The 15,090-nt window shown below is 55.0% G+C and overlaps 1 protein-coding gene across 4 annotated transcripts in view; it reads right to left on the bottom strand.

Annotated features, from left to right (window-relative positions):
* Positions 1–15,090, bottom strand: part of TMCO4 (transmembrane and coiled-coil domains 4) — a 103,301-nt gene that overhangs the window by 1,074 nt on the left and 87,137 nt on the right. Inside the window, exons 14-16 of one of the 4 annotated variants that reach the window (XR_007454908.1) lie at positions 13,543–13,660; positions 7,092–7,209; positions 1,528–2,497 (exon numbers count right to left, since the gene is read on the bottom strand). Coding sequence is in view for 2 of the 4 variants with exons in the window: in XM_049617935.1 (XP_049473892.1) it covers positions 2,375–2,497; positions 7,092–7,209; positions 13,543–13,660 (359 nt within the window). In the remaining 2 variants the exon portion in view is untranslated. Of the gene's footprint in view, positions 2,498–7,091; positions 7,210–13,542; positions 13,661–15,090 lie in introns of all 4 variants that reach the window. The other 3 variants (XR_007454909.1, XM_049617935.1, XM_049617934.1) reach the window with 3 other exon arrangements.

Below are 15,090 nucleotides of genomic sequence, written 5' to 3'. Positions count from 1 at the left end.
AGGTGGAGCAGTGAGTGACCCGTGGTGGGTGGTCAGAGCCCTGCCCTCCCCAGGGCCCCAAGCTACACTCCTGGGCCTCACCCTCTCCTCCCTCAGCAGCCTCAGCAAGCTGATCCCTGACACCAGGAGTCTAGCTCTCAAGGACTCTCAAATCCAGAGTGGGTTGGGAAGCCTCTGGGTTCAAGGCCACTCCGGAATTCATTAAATATTTTTTTAAGTTTTTTTTTTTTTTTTTTGAGAGAGAGATAGAGGGAGGGAGTGGGGTTGGATAGGGGCAGAGAGAGAGAGAGAGGCAGAGAATCTGGAAGCAGGCTCCGAGCTGTCAGCACAGAGCCCGACACGGGGCTTGAACTCACGAACCCATGAGATCATGACCTGAGCCGAAGTCGGACACTCAACCGACTGAGCCACCCCAGGCGCCCCTAGAGTTTATTAAATAAAGATGAAGGATGTTTCTCTACATAGTCTGGGTCCGTTGGGGGCAGGAAGGAATCTCCTGATAGAAAGTTGGGGTGGAAGCTCTCATTCTCTGCCAGCAGCTTTCAGGTACGGCAGAAGCTCTCTGCTGCTCACAGCTGTGGGACCGCGAGCGAGCCTCTCTAGACCTCGGACCTCCACTTGCCTCAGCTGTAAAACGGGAACAGTAAGAGTAGCTACATCAGAGCGTGGCTGGGAGGATTCCTTCGGGAAAAGCCCCCAAACTGAAAACAGCTGCGGCGCAGACTGCTAGGTACGTCCTGCAATTCTCGCTCCCCGTTTCTCTGTCATGAGAACTCATAGCTGAGTACATTCTCCCCCGTCCCTTGTAGCTGAGTGTACTGTTGTGACAAGGGTTGGCCACGGGAAGCAGCAGTAGTGTTACGTGGCACCCTTTGGGTGCCTCTTTTTTATTTTTATTTTTTGGGGGGTCTGCTTGGCTTAGTGGAGAATGCGACTCTTGATCTCAGGGTCGTGAGTTCAAGTCCCGTACTGGGAATAGAGCTTATTTATTTTATTTATTTATTTATTTATTTATTTTTTATTTATTTTTGAGACAGAGGGAGACAGAGGGAGACAGAGCATGAACGGGGGAGGGTCACAGAGAGAGGGAGACACAGAATCTGAAACAGGCTCCAGGCTCTGAGCTGTCGGCACAGAGCCCGACACGGGGCTCGAACCCACGGACCATGAGATCATGACCTGAGCCGAAGTCGGACGCTTAACCGACCAAGCCACCCAGGCGCCCCGAGCTTATTTTTTTTTTAAAGGCAAAGGGAGTGCCCTTCTCTCCTCCACGTCCTCTTTCCTGCTTGCTGGAATTCAGACGCGATGGCCAGAGCCTGAGCAGCAATCTGGGGCCAGAGTTGGGCCTCTACAAGCAAGAGGGAATTTTGACCCCTGAAGCCTGCACAGCTACCATACCAGCCCTGAACTGCCTATTGTGGCCTTTCCTTCCCTGACAGCAGCAACTCTTGTGTGTTCAAGGGCCTCTGTTCCTTGGACCTGAATCTTTACTATGACAAAGGTTGAGGACTCAGAAGTGCCCACCTTCTTCCTCGGAGAATAGGGACACCCCCACTTTTGTGTTGGCTTCAGGGGTGGCTGAGAATGCCCGATGCCTCACCGTGATAACGGACAATGCCCCGTACGGAGTAGGTCCATAGTACACCGCAGGAGACGAAGTTAATGGATACCGTCCTGTGACAGGTGTCGGCTGCTAACTGTAGATGAAGAAATTGAGCCCTGCAGAGGTAAGGTGAGTTGCCCAGGGTCATCTAGCTAGGAAGTGTCCGAGTCGGGATTGGCATCTGGGGCCTGGTCTCTTCGTAGAGAACCGGCTGCGGTGGGGAACGCTGAAAATCATTGGTCATTTTACTGAAGAGGAAAGCAAAGTCCAGAGAGGGGTGGTGGTTTGCTTCACGACACACAGCACGTTTGAAGGCCAAGCCGTGTGGTGCTGTTTTTGAGATGCTGCAGTGGGGGCTGTTCAGCTCGGATCTGCTCCCTGAAATGCAGCCTCCCGCTCTCCCCGCCAGTTCTGGGGGGGGGGGTCTGCTTAGTGCCCAAGGTGAGTGCAACCCAGAACATTCCTTGTTGTTTAGAAAGAAGACAGGAAAAACGCCAGGGACGCTTAGGAAACCGCACGAAGGCTCTGCTGATAACATTCACCGGAACCACACATCACACGCTATTCAAATGATTTCTCAAGAACACGAAGACACAATTTCCTGTACAGCCTGGTGGTTTGCTCATGACCAGAACCTTTCTCTACAAACACTTTTTAACAGTGTTCAGCGAACACACACGCACGCACACCCAGATGGGGGGCTTTTCGGATCCCTGCGTTCTGGGCGGAGGGCAGGGTGGGGCAGCGTCTTTCCACAGAGGGTGGACCTTAGTGGCTGCAAAGCACTAGAGAGGACCTAACTTCGGGCTCAGAGAAGCGGGGGTTCCAGCTTCTTCTTTTACGAGGAACTGGGGTGAGTCTCAACGATGTCCCGACCTCCAGCTTCTCCACCTGTCAAATGAGGATCATGATACCTACCTTGAAAGTCTACGACAAGAGTGCAAGGGCCTGGCACTTTGTAGGAATCAGCATACGTTACCTCTAACTAGGACGTGTCTTGTGTTATGGCTCAAAACACTTTCACAGGGACATTATCCAGTTCGAGTTAGTGATGCCTACCTCACGGGGTGCAGGGGAAGAAACAATACGTACAAGCCACGAGGTACACGGCACATGGCTGATGCTGCGTGAGCATGAGTGAGTTCCCTTGCCTTAACTTCCCTGGAAGGGGCAATAGGGGGTAGAGGGTAGGGAGTTGGCTGGGCTGATCCACCTGGGAACCCAAGATGGCTGACCGGGCTCTAGCCATCACATCTCAGTGTCCGGCCAGCAGAAACCTAGACCCACAGGGACAAACAAGTGAAGGGCCGGTGCTGGGCTGGGTGGAGGCAGGCAGGCAGGAAGGGAGGGGTTTGTGGCCCCCGGCTGCCGCTGACTGCAGGTGGAAATCCCACCACGTGGCTCTTCTAGAATGCACAGCTCTGGCCTTCCCTGGCTAGGGACTGTCCCCGGGGGCTCCTCTGTGACCGTGTCCGCCGCACCCCACTGTCTTCGTCTGCTTGCTCATTTGTATCCTCCGATGGACTGTGAGCCTAGGGAGCGCAGGGGCCCCTTCTAACTCGCCGCACTGCCCACGGCTGGCCCGGCGCCCGGTGACCCGCGCTGCCTGGACTGGCCTCAGCACTGCCTGGTTGCTGCCTCGTGAGGCATCTTGGGACCCGCCTCGACTGGGCCGCGGCTGCCCGCCTCTGCCCGCCAGTAACTCCTTCCAAGCCCATCGGGCCCCTTCGGGTTCCTTTACCCCTTGGGGCTCAGTTTCCACATCTGTCAAGCGGGGCTAGGGAAGGCACCCGCGTCACGTGCGCGGGTGGGAGGAGTCAGTGAGCTAACACGCGAGGCAGACTCCTTGACCCGGAGGTAGAGGTTCCCGGCGGGACACCACAGAGACGTGTGGGCGCGGGCAGCACGAGCCCAATGGCAAAGAGCCCGGGCCCTGCCCGCTGCCCCCAGGTTCACCTGGCTCGACCGCTCACATGCGGCCTCGGTTTCCACACCTGTACAATGGGCTGCCATCCCTGCCTCACGGGACCGCTATGGGGACGGACGACATAAGGTCTGCAAAGCAGGTACAGCGGCACCTGGCACGCGCTGGCTTTCTTACTGCTGCCATTGGAGCCCAGCCCTGCGCTAAGTCCTACAAGTCGGCTGGCCTTTCCTTAGGGCCGTGAAGAGCGGAAACCCCGTGACACCTCGGCAGTTGGCCCCGCCCGGGCCAGACGCCCCCAGCCGCTGCACCCCGGTCCCCACACGGCACAGGCCGAAGGGCAGGAGGGCCGCCTGGCCTTCGTCGGCTTCGTTCACCCCAACAGGAGCTGCCTGCCTGCGACGGGGCCAGCCCCTCACTCCCTGCTGGCTCAGGCTTGTCCGCCACCAGGAGCCACCGCGGACCACGTCTGGGTGGGTGGCTGACGCTGGGCTGGTGCGCAAGGGCTCTGCCCGCGGCCCGGCAGGGAGAAGGCGGACCGCGCAGGCCTCTGCCCGGAGCACCTGGGCAGCAGCGAAGGGAACTCACTGGCCAGCGGCCTCTCCTCCAGCAAGGATTTTCAGCACCAAAGCAATGCTAACTACCTCCAATTACCCAGAAGGTGTTCCTGAAGTGATAAAGAGCTGCAATCAGGTAAGAGAAGAGCCGAAGCCACCTCAAAGATGGTCTGAGGAGGGAGAGGGGTCTGAGGGGCAAAAGAACTGAAGACGGTGGCAGGGGTAGGACAGGAGGGAACTAGTATTAAATGAAGGCCTATGAGGCAGCAAGCATCTTACTTTGCTGCCCCGGAAGGCAGGGGACTCCCCCCATCTCGTGTATGAGAAAACTGAGGCACAGAGAGGCTGAGTCACTAGCCTGAGGTCACACAGCCAGTATACCAGCGGCAGAGCCTGGCCTCTCTGGTGCCAAAGGCTGCTGTGCTCTTGTCACTGTATCCCACTCAGGGGCTCCCCAGGGCAGAAAGCGGGTCTTGCCAGGGCTCTGTGGTGTTTAAAGGGAATTTCACGCACGAGGACGTTTCTTCTGACCCTTTGCACCTTTGATTCTTCTGGCAGAGGGAGACTGGGCATGGTGAGGCACAAAGTCACTTCTGTCCTTCACCCCTTCAGGGAACAGCGACCCTTAAATAGGACGGCGACCCCTGGACACAGTCAGGAGGCCTCGCTGTGGTCCTGTGGTTTCCCGGTCTTGTCACTCAGCCTACCTCACCCCACAGGGAAGTGGACAGCACAGCCCTGGGCCTGGTTTCAGGGCCCGGATCCACGACCTCTGGCTCCATGAACCCATTCTGTCAGGTCTCAGTTTTCCAACCTGTGACTGGGGATGCCCAGTACCGACTACACAGGCTGCCATGAGGTTCGCATCATGTGAAGCTGGTCTATCAGGGAGACAGATGACCCAAGGAGCCTCCTGTGGCGCTGGGGGTAGAAGCTCTTATCTGTCCCGGGAAGACCGTCTCTCTAACCAGGAACCATCAGTCTTGCATATGTGTGAGTCTAGAAGGTCCTTTTTCTCGGGCCAAACGCCAGCCTCTGAAGCTACCAGTTAGGAAGGCAGGGGGTTGGGGCGCCTGGGTGGCTCGGTCGGTTAAGGGTCCGACTTCGGCTCAGGTCATGATCTCACGGTTTGTGAGTTTGAGCCCCGTGTCGGGCTCTGTGCTGACAGCTCAGAGCCTGGAGCCTGCTTCGGATTCTGGGTCTCCCTTTCCCTCTGCCCTTTCCCCGCTCATGCTCTCTCTCTCAAAAAAAAAAAAAAAAAAAAAAAAAAAAAAAAAAAAAAAAAAAAAAAGTATATATATTTTAGGAAGGCAGGGGGCTGCTCCATCCGTGTTCTTCTGGGGGGTTAGGACTTGTGTGCGAGCGTCCTGGGTACTTGGGGAGCAACGATGTAAGCGAGGAGGAAGTGACCCAGCAGCACGGCGGCAGACTGAGCGAGAGGCTCAGGCAAAGGACACGGCCCATGGGCTTCAGTGGCGGCAGTGCCTGAAAAAGTTCTGGCCTTAAGTGTTTTGTGCAAGAATATTCTCCTGTGCTGCTTTCAGACCTCGGGCAGGTTTCAGCAACCACGCGGCCCTGAGTGAGCTGTGCGCGAGGGCAGGGTCCAAGGTGCCCAGCTCCATCCACCATCCAGGGGAGGCGTGGGTGTCGCTGGGGAAGCTGGAGTCTTCCAGAGCGCCCCTCCCCCCAGGGGCTTTCAGATGCCCCCCCAGGGGTCTGCTTTGTCTGCTTTCGGGTGCCTGGTGTGGAACCTGGGAAGCCTGGGCCACGCCTGGGAAGTGCTTGGCACCTGACGCCTGGGGCCAACCATGTAACAATCAGATGCTCGTTCTTGTTCTCAGGGGCCCCTTGCATCGCAAGGATTTTCCCTGGCTGGAGGCGGCCTGTGGATGCCGCTGCAGCTCAGTGCCCTCGCCTTCCTGGTGGCGGGCCCCTGTCCCACTGCCGGCCACAGCTCCCCGAGCAGGGGCGGTGCCCACTGGCTTCAGACTTGGGGTTGAGTCCTGCTTGGCCATGTTCCCACTGTGTGACCCTGGGCAAGTCCCTTAGCCTCTCTGAGCCTCGGTGTCCTCATCTGTACGATGGGGACACTGGTACCTGCAAAGGCTGAGTCCAGCTCAGAGCTGGACGGCAAGTGCCCCACAGACAGCTCCCTGTGACAGGCACGTGCAGGTGGATGAGGCTCCTTCAAGCCCGGCAGGTGGATCTAGAACCTCAAGTTAGGTTTGTCCCACCCCGTCTCCAGCAAGAATTCTTTTGAGCCATCTGCGCTCTCCATCGAAGCCTAGTCTTAGATGTCCAGAACCACTGGGGAGGGAGGGGTCTGTTCAACCGTAGACTGGCAGGCTGCTGGCAGGCTCTACCCCGAGAGACTGATCTAAAGGTCTGCATTTTATTTCTTTCCTTATTTATTTATATTATTTTTCCTGGTGTCCCGTGTGTGTGTGCGGGGGCGTGTCCTACATTTTAAATAACCTCCCCCCCCGATGATTCCAAGGTGGGTGGTCCTTGGAACACACTTTCCCTGCCCTGCATTCCACGGTGTCACAGCCTGGCAGTCAGGGACGTCTGCTGTGGTCAAGCCCCAGTGCCCCCACCTGCGCCCTCTGGTTGCTCTCCTTACTTCTGGGGGGAACAGTCTGTCCTGACTAGTAACTGGGGGTGGGAAATAGGGGGAGGGCACCAACGTAGGGGCACATCCAGGCTACTGATTGCCAGTTGTATGACAAGAGCTTTTCTAAGCCTCACTTTTCCTCATCTGTGAAATGGGCCTAACCATGGCGGCCCCTGGGGCCGTGTAAGGATTAGAGACAATGTGTGTAAAGGAGCTGGTGGCAAAGCTCTGGCACAAAGACGGCGCCCGTAAACAGGCGCGATGACCTGTTCGCAAGCAAATTCTTACGACCTCCCTCCTCTGGGGTGAAATGGGCCAGTGGCCCTGGGGCTGGCGGTGGCTGGGCTGGAGTCCCAAAGCGCCCCCACTGGCGGGACGGGCGATACTCACGACAGAGGACAGGTCCACATTCTCCACCCTCCTGTCCTGCAGCAGCACGGGCTGTAGGCCGGCGACGCGGAGCTGCACCGAGGACGTGCGGTACACGAAGCTCAGCAGCCAGTCCCCCCTGCGGGCAGAGAAGTGGGGGCCGTCAGCCTTGGGAGCCCCAGCTGGCCCTGGACAGCCTGGCGGGACCGGCACGTTTGTGGGAAACCGGGGCCCTGGCCGCACACGGCGGGGCACGATGGTGGAGCAGTGGCAGCCTCTTTGGGGGTGCTGCCCGCTCTGTTCGTGCTGGGTCCCCACCGCCGACAACTGTGCCTGGCGCGCAGTGGTGGGGTGTGTGCTGGGTGAGTGAATGAGGGAGCCAGTTGAGGTTCTCACGAGTCAGCATGGGGCTTTGGAGGGGGCTCCGGCTTCCAGGGTGGCTGGTCTGGGGCTCCACGAGAGAGAGGCAGCAGGGATCCTCCTGGTGTGAATGGGCTGCGGGGGGCTGGGGGTCTACCCTGCTCTGTGGCACGGAACTCTGAGGTCTGGGTTCCTGTCTGTCCAGCTCGCCCTCTGAGTCAGGCCCGGCCCAGCCCGCAGGCCTCCCTGCCCTCACTCATCTTGGGAGAGGCGAAGGTGTTTGTCCAGGCAGGTCACGCCCTGGGAACTGTCCTCCACCTTCAGGGGTGCGGTGAACCCTGCTCCCGGCACCCACATCCCCAGCCACACACACAGTCCTGAGGAAAGAGAACCCTGGACCCCATGCTGCCTGTTTCTTCAGGTGCAAGGGGCACCATCTGTGGGGGACATGGTCTGAGGGGCCCACGAGGCAGCCTTCCCCTCGAACCCCTGACTTTGTCCGGCTGAAGCTGGGCCAACCAAGAGCCGTGCCCTTGGCCTCGGTGCTCAGCAGGTCTGTGCAAGTGGACACTCCTCGCCTCCCCTCTGCATCCAGGACTTGCATCTAACTTAGCAGACCTGGTTGTCTTTTATTTAGACTGATTCTGACTCTGGTTCGTACGGCGACTTGAGTCCGTTATTTTTGCGTTCTTACGTGGAAGAAGGGCCCCCGTGCAGCGTGAGGGAAGAAGGGGTCAGAGTCAGGGGTCCCTGCCCTGTCTCTGTGACTGCTGTCCGGGGCCCAGGGTTTGGGGGAACTCCCCAGGCTCCCTCGTAGGTGCTCTCTGACCGCATGGGTGCTTGTGTGCTTACCACCCCGGAGACCCCTGGACGGACCGGGGCCCAGAGTCGAGGGGCCCCCTACAGACCTTCCTGATGTGTCCCACACCCGAGCTCACTGGCCCGGATTCCCTCTCCACTGCCATCCTCCTGGTCCCTCAGGCAGCAACCAGCAGGGCAATGTCTTAGGCCCCCTTTTCCCCGATGACCAAGTCACCACAGAGTCCTGCTGATTCTTATTACCTGCCCCTACACCCATCCCGTGTGCCCCAGTCCTGAGATCAGGCACTCCAGTCCCCAGGAACCAATGCAACAGCCTTCTCCCCGCTCTCCCTGCTCCTGGCCTCACCTCCCATGTGCCACTGCGGCCTTCCTTAAACCCTCATCTGACCACTGCTCTTCTCTCTGAGAAGCCGACTGTGCCTCCCCGTGGCCTCTGGGCCTTCTCTTCTAGAAAATTCCTTTTCTCTCTCCAGAGAGCAATCCTTGCAAGTCCCAGGGATTATCTTAATATTGAGGGCCCGAGAAGCACTGTCTCTAAGCACGGATGACTAAGGGGAGAAGAAAGATGAACTCAAGTTGTTGTTTTGCATTGATCACGACTTCCGAGCATCAGATACTGGGTAGGAGGGTGGTCTGTAAATATTTCTGCTGTAGACAGTTTTAAATGAGTAGAGTCAGCCTTAGTCCTTCCAAACTGTTTCTGTCTTAATGATCACAACACTCTACGTAGAACGTTGACTGCACTTACTTGTTGGTACACATTTAGGAACATATGTTGGAAGGTTCTGTATCTTCCAAATTGTGCTGAGCAAACCATAGGGTCTTCACTGGCATTCGGGACTCTTCTCCATCTGGCAGCTGCCTCTCTCGCCCAGGGCGGGCCGTGATCCTATGCACGGGACCACACAGAGCCAGGCTCAGTTCCCACCTTGTTACTCGCTGTGTGACCTTGGGCGAGTTGCTTGCCTCCTCTGAGCCTCAGTCTCCTCACTGCATCTTACTTCCCAGGGTGGGCAGGAGCATACGCTGAGGTGGCACATCACGTAGGTGGCGCCCACACACGTGAATCTTCTGGAAGCATCTGGTCTGATTACGCCTCCTGCTGTGGGCCTTCTTGCTTGGCCTTGTCTTCCAGCGTCTGATGGGCTCTTGTCCATCCTTTCAAAATTCAGCTTGGATATCACCTCCCCCAGGGAGTGCTCCTGAGGCCCCCAGTATTATTAATCCTTTGTGCCTCACGTGCCTGGTATATATGTTCCTTTGGGGACGTTAGTCCCATGCCTTCTGTGTGTCCGTTCTTGGGTCTTTTTCCTTTTCTAGGCAAAGAGCTTGCTGCTGGCAAAACTGTGCCTTAGTCCTGTATTCTGAGCTGGATCAGTGCTCCCTGGTGGGGGCCCGGCGAGCCAGGCTTCAGTGGCCCTCCAGGCCCTGCCGATGCGCCAGTCATGACCGAACTCTTGATTCGCCACCACAAGGCCTGTGGGAGGGCTGCCTTGGTTGCTCCCAGGCCTGGAGGCCACGTGCAGGCAGGCGTCCTCACTGCCTCTTTTCCCATCATCCCCTCCTCACGGGGTACTCGAAGCGGCGACCGCAAGAAGTGCCCCGGGAGGCTCAGAATGAAACCCTGTCACCGTGGAGTGAGACAGGCCTGCCTGAGTTCATATCCTGGCTCTGCTGTGTGACCTTGGCAAGGCACCTGACCCTCTCTGAGCTTCGGTTTCCTCACGGTACAACAGGGAGCATTACCACTCGCCCCGGCTAGCTTCCGGGCGGTTCACGAAAGCCCAGCCAAGCGAACAGATTTGCAAAGAGCTTTATTAATGCATATGATAAAATTATAAATGTATGCTGTTTGGTAGTGTTGCCCTGAAGCTTCCCCCACCCTTTCCCTCCACCCATCATATTTAAGTAGGTTCAATGCAAGTAAAACACCTTTGGGGGCCAAGAATGTAAAATCCTGGTCGGTGCTCAGTTTAACCAAGAAACCACAGTTATTGTTTTGTCTGTGTTTCGCCCCCTTCTTTCCTGGATTTCCTCCTCCTCTTCCTTTCTCTAGAGAGATGGCTCAGGATCCCACAAAATAATTGAAAACCAAGCTTATTAGCCTCAGGTTTGCAGCAGAACAGATGAATTTAATACGTTTTTGTTGCTTTCATATTGCACCCATGCAATTTTAATTCTTTCCCTTTGCTGTTTATGAAAACCCCCAAAAAATCATGCGCCGTGTGAACAGGCCCCGTTATTATAACTGCTATGGTTTATTGGGCACCTACTAAGAGCCAGTGTGTTTCCTAAATAACGTCGTTTGATCTCCCCAGAACCTCTGTGCAGGAGGGACTGTTATCACCACTTCACAGGTGGGAATACTGAGATTCAGAGTTGTTTGTCCAAAGCCACCCAATAGGTAGGTAACTGGCAGAACCAAGATTTTAACTGAAGGCTGCTTGACCCCCAATTGAAGCTCTGTCCATTCATTTTCTTCTCTTGTTTTTAAAACTATCCTTACTTAAAAAAAATCAAATTAAAGTCTCTTTTATGCCCGACTTCCAATCTTTAGGGGTGGCCACCGTTACCAGTTTCCTATGGGCCTTCTGGACCTTCCTGTGTATGTACAGACATATAGATACGCATATGCACACACAGAAGCTTCTTCCCTCAGAAGTGGACTCACGATATGTGAGCTGTGCTTGCTTCCCCCCCTTAACTGTTCTCCAATTCGTGGTCATTTAGATTGTTTTAAATTTTTAATTAGAAACGAAGCTGCAATGTCTCTCTTTGCACATCTGTTTCTGTGTGTGTGTGTGTGTGTGTGTGTGTGTCCCTGTCCAGTAGAGCAGGATCACAGAAGTCAGAATGTGTGGGATCAGAACATCGGCACATTAAAAATTTTGATGGATATGGGCAACTGTTCTCCATAAAGTATTTACTAAGTTCAACTGTGGCCAACAGTGTATGGCAATGCCCATTTCTCTACATCTTTACTGACACTGAATGTTATTCATGTTGATAAATGGTATCTTACTGATTTTATCTGCATGTATTTCATTAATGATGAGGTTGGCATCTTTTAAAAAATTTATCGACTGTATTTATTCTGTGAGTTTCTGTGTAGATCTCCTTTGACTATTTTCTTATTAGGTTTTTTTTATTGATTTGCATGAGCTCTTTATATATTATGGCTCTGTCTTTTGTTTCTTTGTTCTTCCTACAGCATCCTAATTCTTTTTTTTTTTTTTTTACATTTATTTAGTTTTGAGAGACAGAGAGAGACAGAGCACAGGGGGGAGGGGCAGAGAGAGAAGGAGACAGAGACTACAAGGCAGGCTCCAGGCTCTGAGCTGTCAGCACAGAGCCTGACGCGGGGCTTGAACCCACAGCACGAGATCATGACCTGAGCCGAAGTCCGACGCTTAACCGACAGAGCCACCCAGGCGCCCCTACCGTATCCTAATTCTAAGAACTCAGCTTACAGTACGAGTGATAGAGCCAAACTGATTGTCAGAACTCCTGTGTCCTGACTAATGCCCTCTATCTGTGCCTGAAAATCGTATTTATCTTTAGCTCTGAACTACCCAGTCATTGTTGCAGCCTCAATCATCAAAATGATGAAGACTTTTCGAATCTGTTCCATTTAGGTTTGGGTCCTACTTACGATGGTTGGGCTTAGGTCGACATTAAAGTTAACTGGCTTCACGACTTAACCTGAGCTTCAGTTTTCTCATGTGTAAAACGGATGAACGTAGTAACACCACAGGGTTCTGGGTAAGAGTCTAATACTTGTTATATCCTTCCCCCTCATATTGTATCTTTTTAGTTTTGACTTGTTTCATAACTGTCTATTTCCACATGCGGCCTTTCCACCGGACGTGAGCCTCTCTCCTCTCGCCCGTCTTTGTGTTCCCATGCTCAGCTACGGTCTCGGGCACCGAATGCCGGATGATCCCGAGTTGCCCCAACCTCAGCTTGGAAGCTCTTCCTCCCTGAAACATATTACTTAGAATTGGGAATCCAGCGCTCTTCTCTCTCTACACTTTGCCTTGCCAGTGATCTCTGCTGTCCCCTGGCTTCAGTGGCAGCTGGTGACCCCACTGGCCTTCACTCCAGCTCTGACTTCTCTGAGCTCCATGCTCTGTTTCCAGCTGGCTGGTGGAATGGTCATGTCCAAAACCCAGGGATCAGCTGCTTCCCTGAGGCCTATCTCCTTGTTTTCTAAACGGCTGTATGTTAAGTTGTGTTCACGGAGCCCACAACTAGTCGGCCAACCTTCCTGTTCCCTATACTCCAAACCTGTTCTTCTGGGCTCAGAATGTCACCTTCTGGTCAATACCCTGTGCTTTGTATCAGGACCATAAAATGCAGGTCCCTTGTCGAAAATCCTTGGAGGACCGCGTTTCAGAATTCAGGGTAATGTTTTGGATTTTAGGGAGGTGATCCAGCTTGTAGCCCGTGTGTCACATGATCTCCCTGTGAGGTTTGGGGGGGGGTGTGGGGTGGCCCAAAGTCACCCAGCCCAGAAGCCCAGCAGGAGGAGTCAAGCCTAGCAATCCCTCTCGGCAGCTCAGGCCACACGGAACCTGGGGGAAAGCCCTTGATTTTACAGCTTCTGGAGTTTGGTGTCGCAGATGAGCTTCCAGATGCCTGATCGGAGCTGCCTGCTTTCCTATTTTCCTTGCTGGACGCTGGTTCCACGGGGCTGGGGCGTGTTCCTTATTGCACCTGGCGCGAGGCTGGTTGTCACAAGTCTGTCAAATGAATATCCCAAGGCTGGTGGTCCCGGGGATAAATAGTGACACCCTCTGTCAATCACAGAGCATGCGCGCACCGCGTGCAACTCTGTGGATCACTTAACTATCGTCACACCCTGGGGGGAGTTACTGCTATTGCCCACCGCCCCCTTTTTCCGATGGAGAAACTGAGGCCAGCATGAAGACCCAGGTCCGTGCGATTCCAAACCACCGCTCTTCAGTACTGTCAGCCCGTCCTTGGCTTCATTTGGCTGATGGGCCTGGGACCTTGTCAGGCTCACCTCCTGTGGTCTCCTCTTCCCTGGAGGCTGGGGCATAGCCTTGGCTGAAGCCCTCGAGTCCTTCTTCTCCAAGCTCCAACAAGTTGTGTGTGGGGGGGTCCCTTGCAGCCTCACGGCTGCCAGCCTTCACGGGCCCCCGCGTCCTGCTGAGGGTCGCGGCACGGTGTGGGGACTGGCTCCTGCACTGTCGCCCTGCCCCGCCTGGAACGGTGCTCTGAGAGCTCGGCCCCCCCGCACTCGCCCACCCCTTCCCGCACGGCGCACCTGCAGTAGCCGTTGATGATCCTCCCAGACACCACCTTCCGGAAAGGCTCCCAGTGCTTGGCTTCTCCTTCCACGGGCGCACCCAGCAGGACGACGTCCTCAATGATCCCTTGGCAGTCTGGGAAGAGACCCCAGAAAAGGCTGTCAGTGTCCCTGGCCACAGTGGGGCCCGGAAGGGGCTCTTCAAAGTGGCGGAAGAGGGGGATGTCTCTCTCTCTCTCTCTCTCTCTCTCTCTCTCACACACACACACACACACACACGCACGCACACGCAGTAGTGGGGGCTTCCAGAGTGTGGCCCAGGCCATGGGCTTGATCTAGTCCTGCAAAGCACCATTACCGCTATCTTATTTATTTTTTGAAAAAGATACTCTTTTATTTAAAACGTTTATTGGGGCGCCTGGGTGGCGCAGTCGGTTAAGCGTCCGACTTCACCCAGGTCACGATCTCGCGGTCCGTGAGTTCGAGCCCCGCGTCAGGCTCTGGGCTGATGGCTCGGAGCCTGGAGCCTGTTTCCGATTCTGTGTCTCCCTCTCTCTCTGACCCTCCCCCGTTCATGCTCTGTCTCTCTCTGTCCCAAAAATAAATAAAAAACGTTGAAAAAAAAAACAAAAAAACAACAACAAAAAAAAAACACGTTTATTTATTTATTTATTTATTTATTTATTTTAATGCTTACTTATTTTTGAGAGAGACAGAGACAGCGTGGGAGCGGGGGAGGGGCAGAGAGAAAGGGAGACAAAATCCGAAGCAGGTTCCAGGCTCCGAGCTGTCAGCACAGAGCCTGACGCGGGGCTCGAACGCACAAACTGTGAGATCATGACCCGAGCTGAAGTCAGACGCTTAACCGACGGAGCCACCCAGGTGCTTGTTTATTTATTTTTTTTTGAGAGAGAGAGAAAGTGGGGGAAGGGCAGAGAGGGAGAGACAGAATCCCAAGCAGGCTCCTCACTGTTAGCACAGAGCCCGATGTGGGGCTTGAGCTCACGAACCGTGAGATCATGACCTGAGTTGAAACCAAGAGTTGGACGCCTAACTGCCTGAGCCACCCCGGTGCCCATTAATGTTTATTTTTGAGAAAGAGAGAGAGAGGGAGAGAGCTGGGGAGGCACAGAAAGAGAGGGAGACAGAGGATCCAAAGCAGGCTCTGCTCGGTTAGCGCAGAGCCCAATGTGGGGCTTGAACTCCTGAACCACAAGATCATGACCTGAGCCGAAGCTGGATGCTTAACCGAATGAACCACCCAGGCGCCCCCCATTATCCCTACTTTAGAGTTAAGGAAAACTGCATTTTTAAGATCACATGGCTGGCAAGTGACACAGCCTGTGTTGGGACCCAGATCTATTTCCATCACCCACGAAGCTCCCAGCCGGCCAGGAACTCGGAGGGGACGTCTTCCTTTAGAAGGGACGTCTGAGCCCTGGATCATCACACACACCAGGGGGGAGATGCCCACGCAGCAGTTCCCTGGGGCCTGTGCAGCGTGACGGGAAGGCAGGAGGGAAGGGAAGACGGGGCGACTGGGTCCCCAGGACACGGGGTACATTC

This window comes from Panthera uncia, assembly GCF_023721935.1.
Source record: "Panthera uncia isolate 11264 chromosome C1 unlocalized genomic scaffold, Puncia_PCG_1.0 HiC_scaffold_4, whole genome shotgun sequence".
NCBI classification, from domain to species: domain Eukaryota; kingdom Metazoa; phylum Chordata; class Mammalia; order Carnivora; family Felidae; genus Panthera; species Panthera uncia.
The sequence above is the reverse complement of the archived record's forward strand: the minus strand, read 5'-3'. Positions and strand labels throughout refer to the sequence as shown.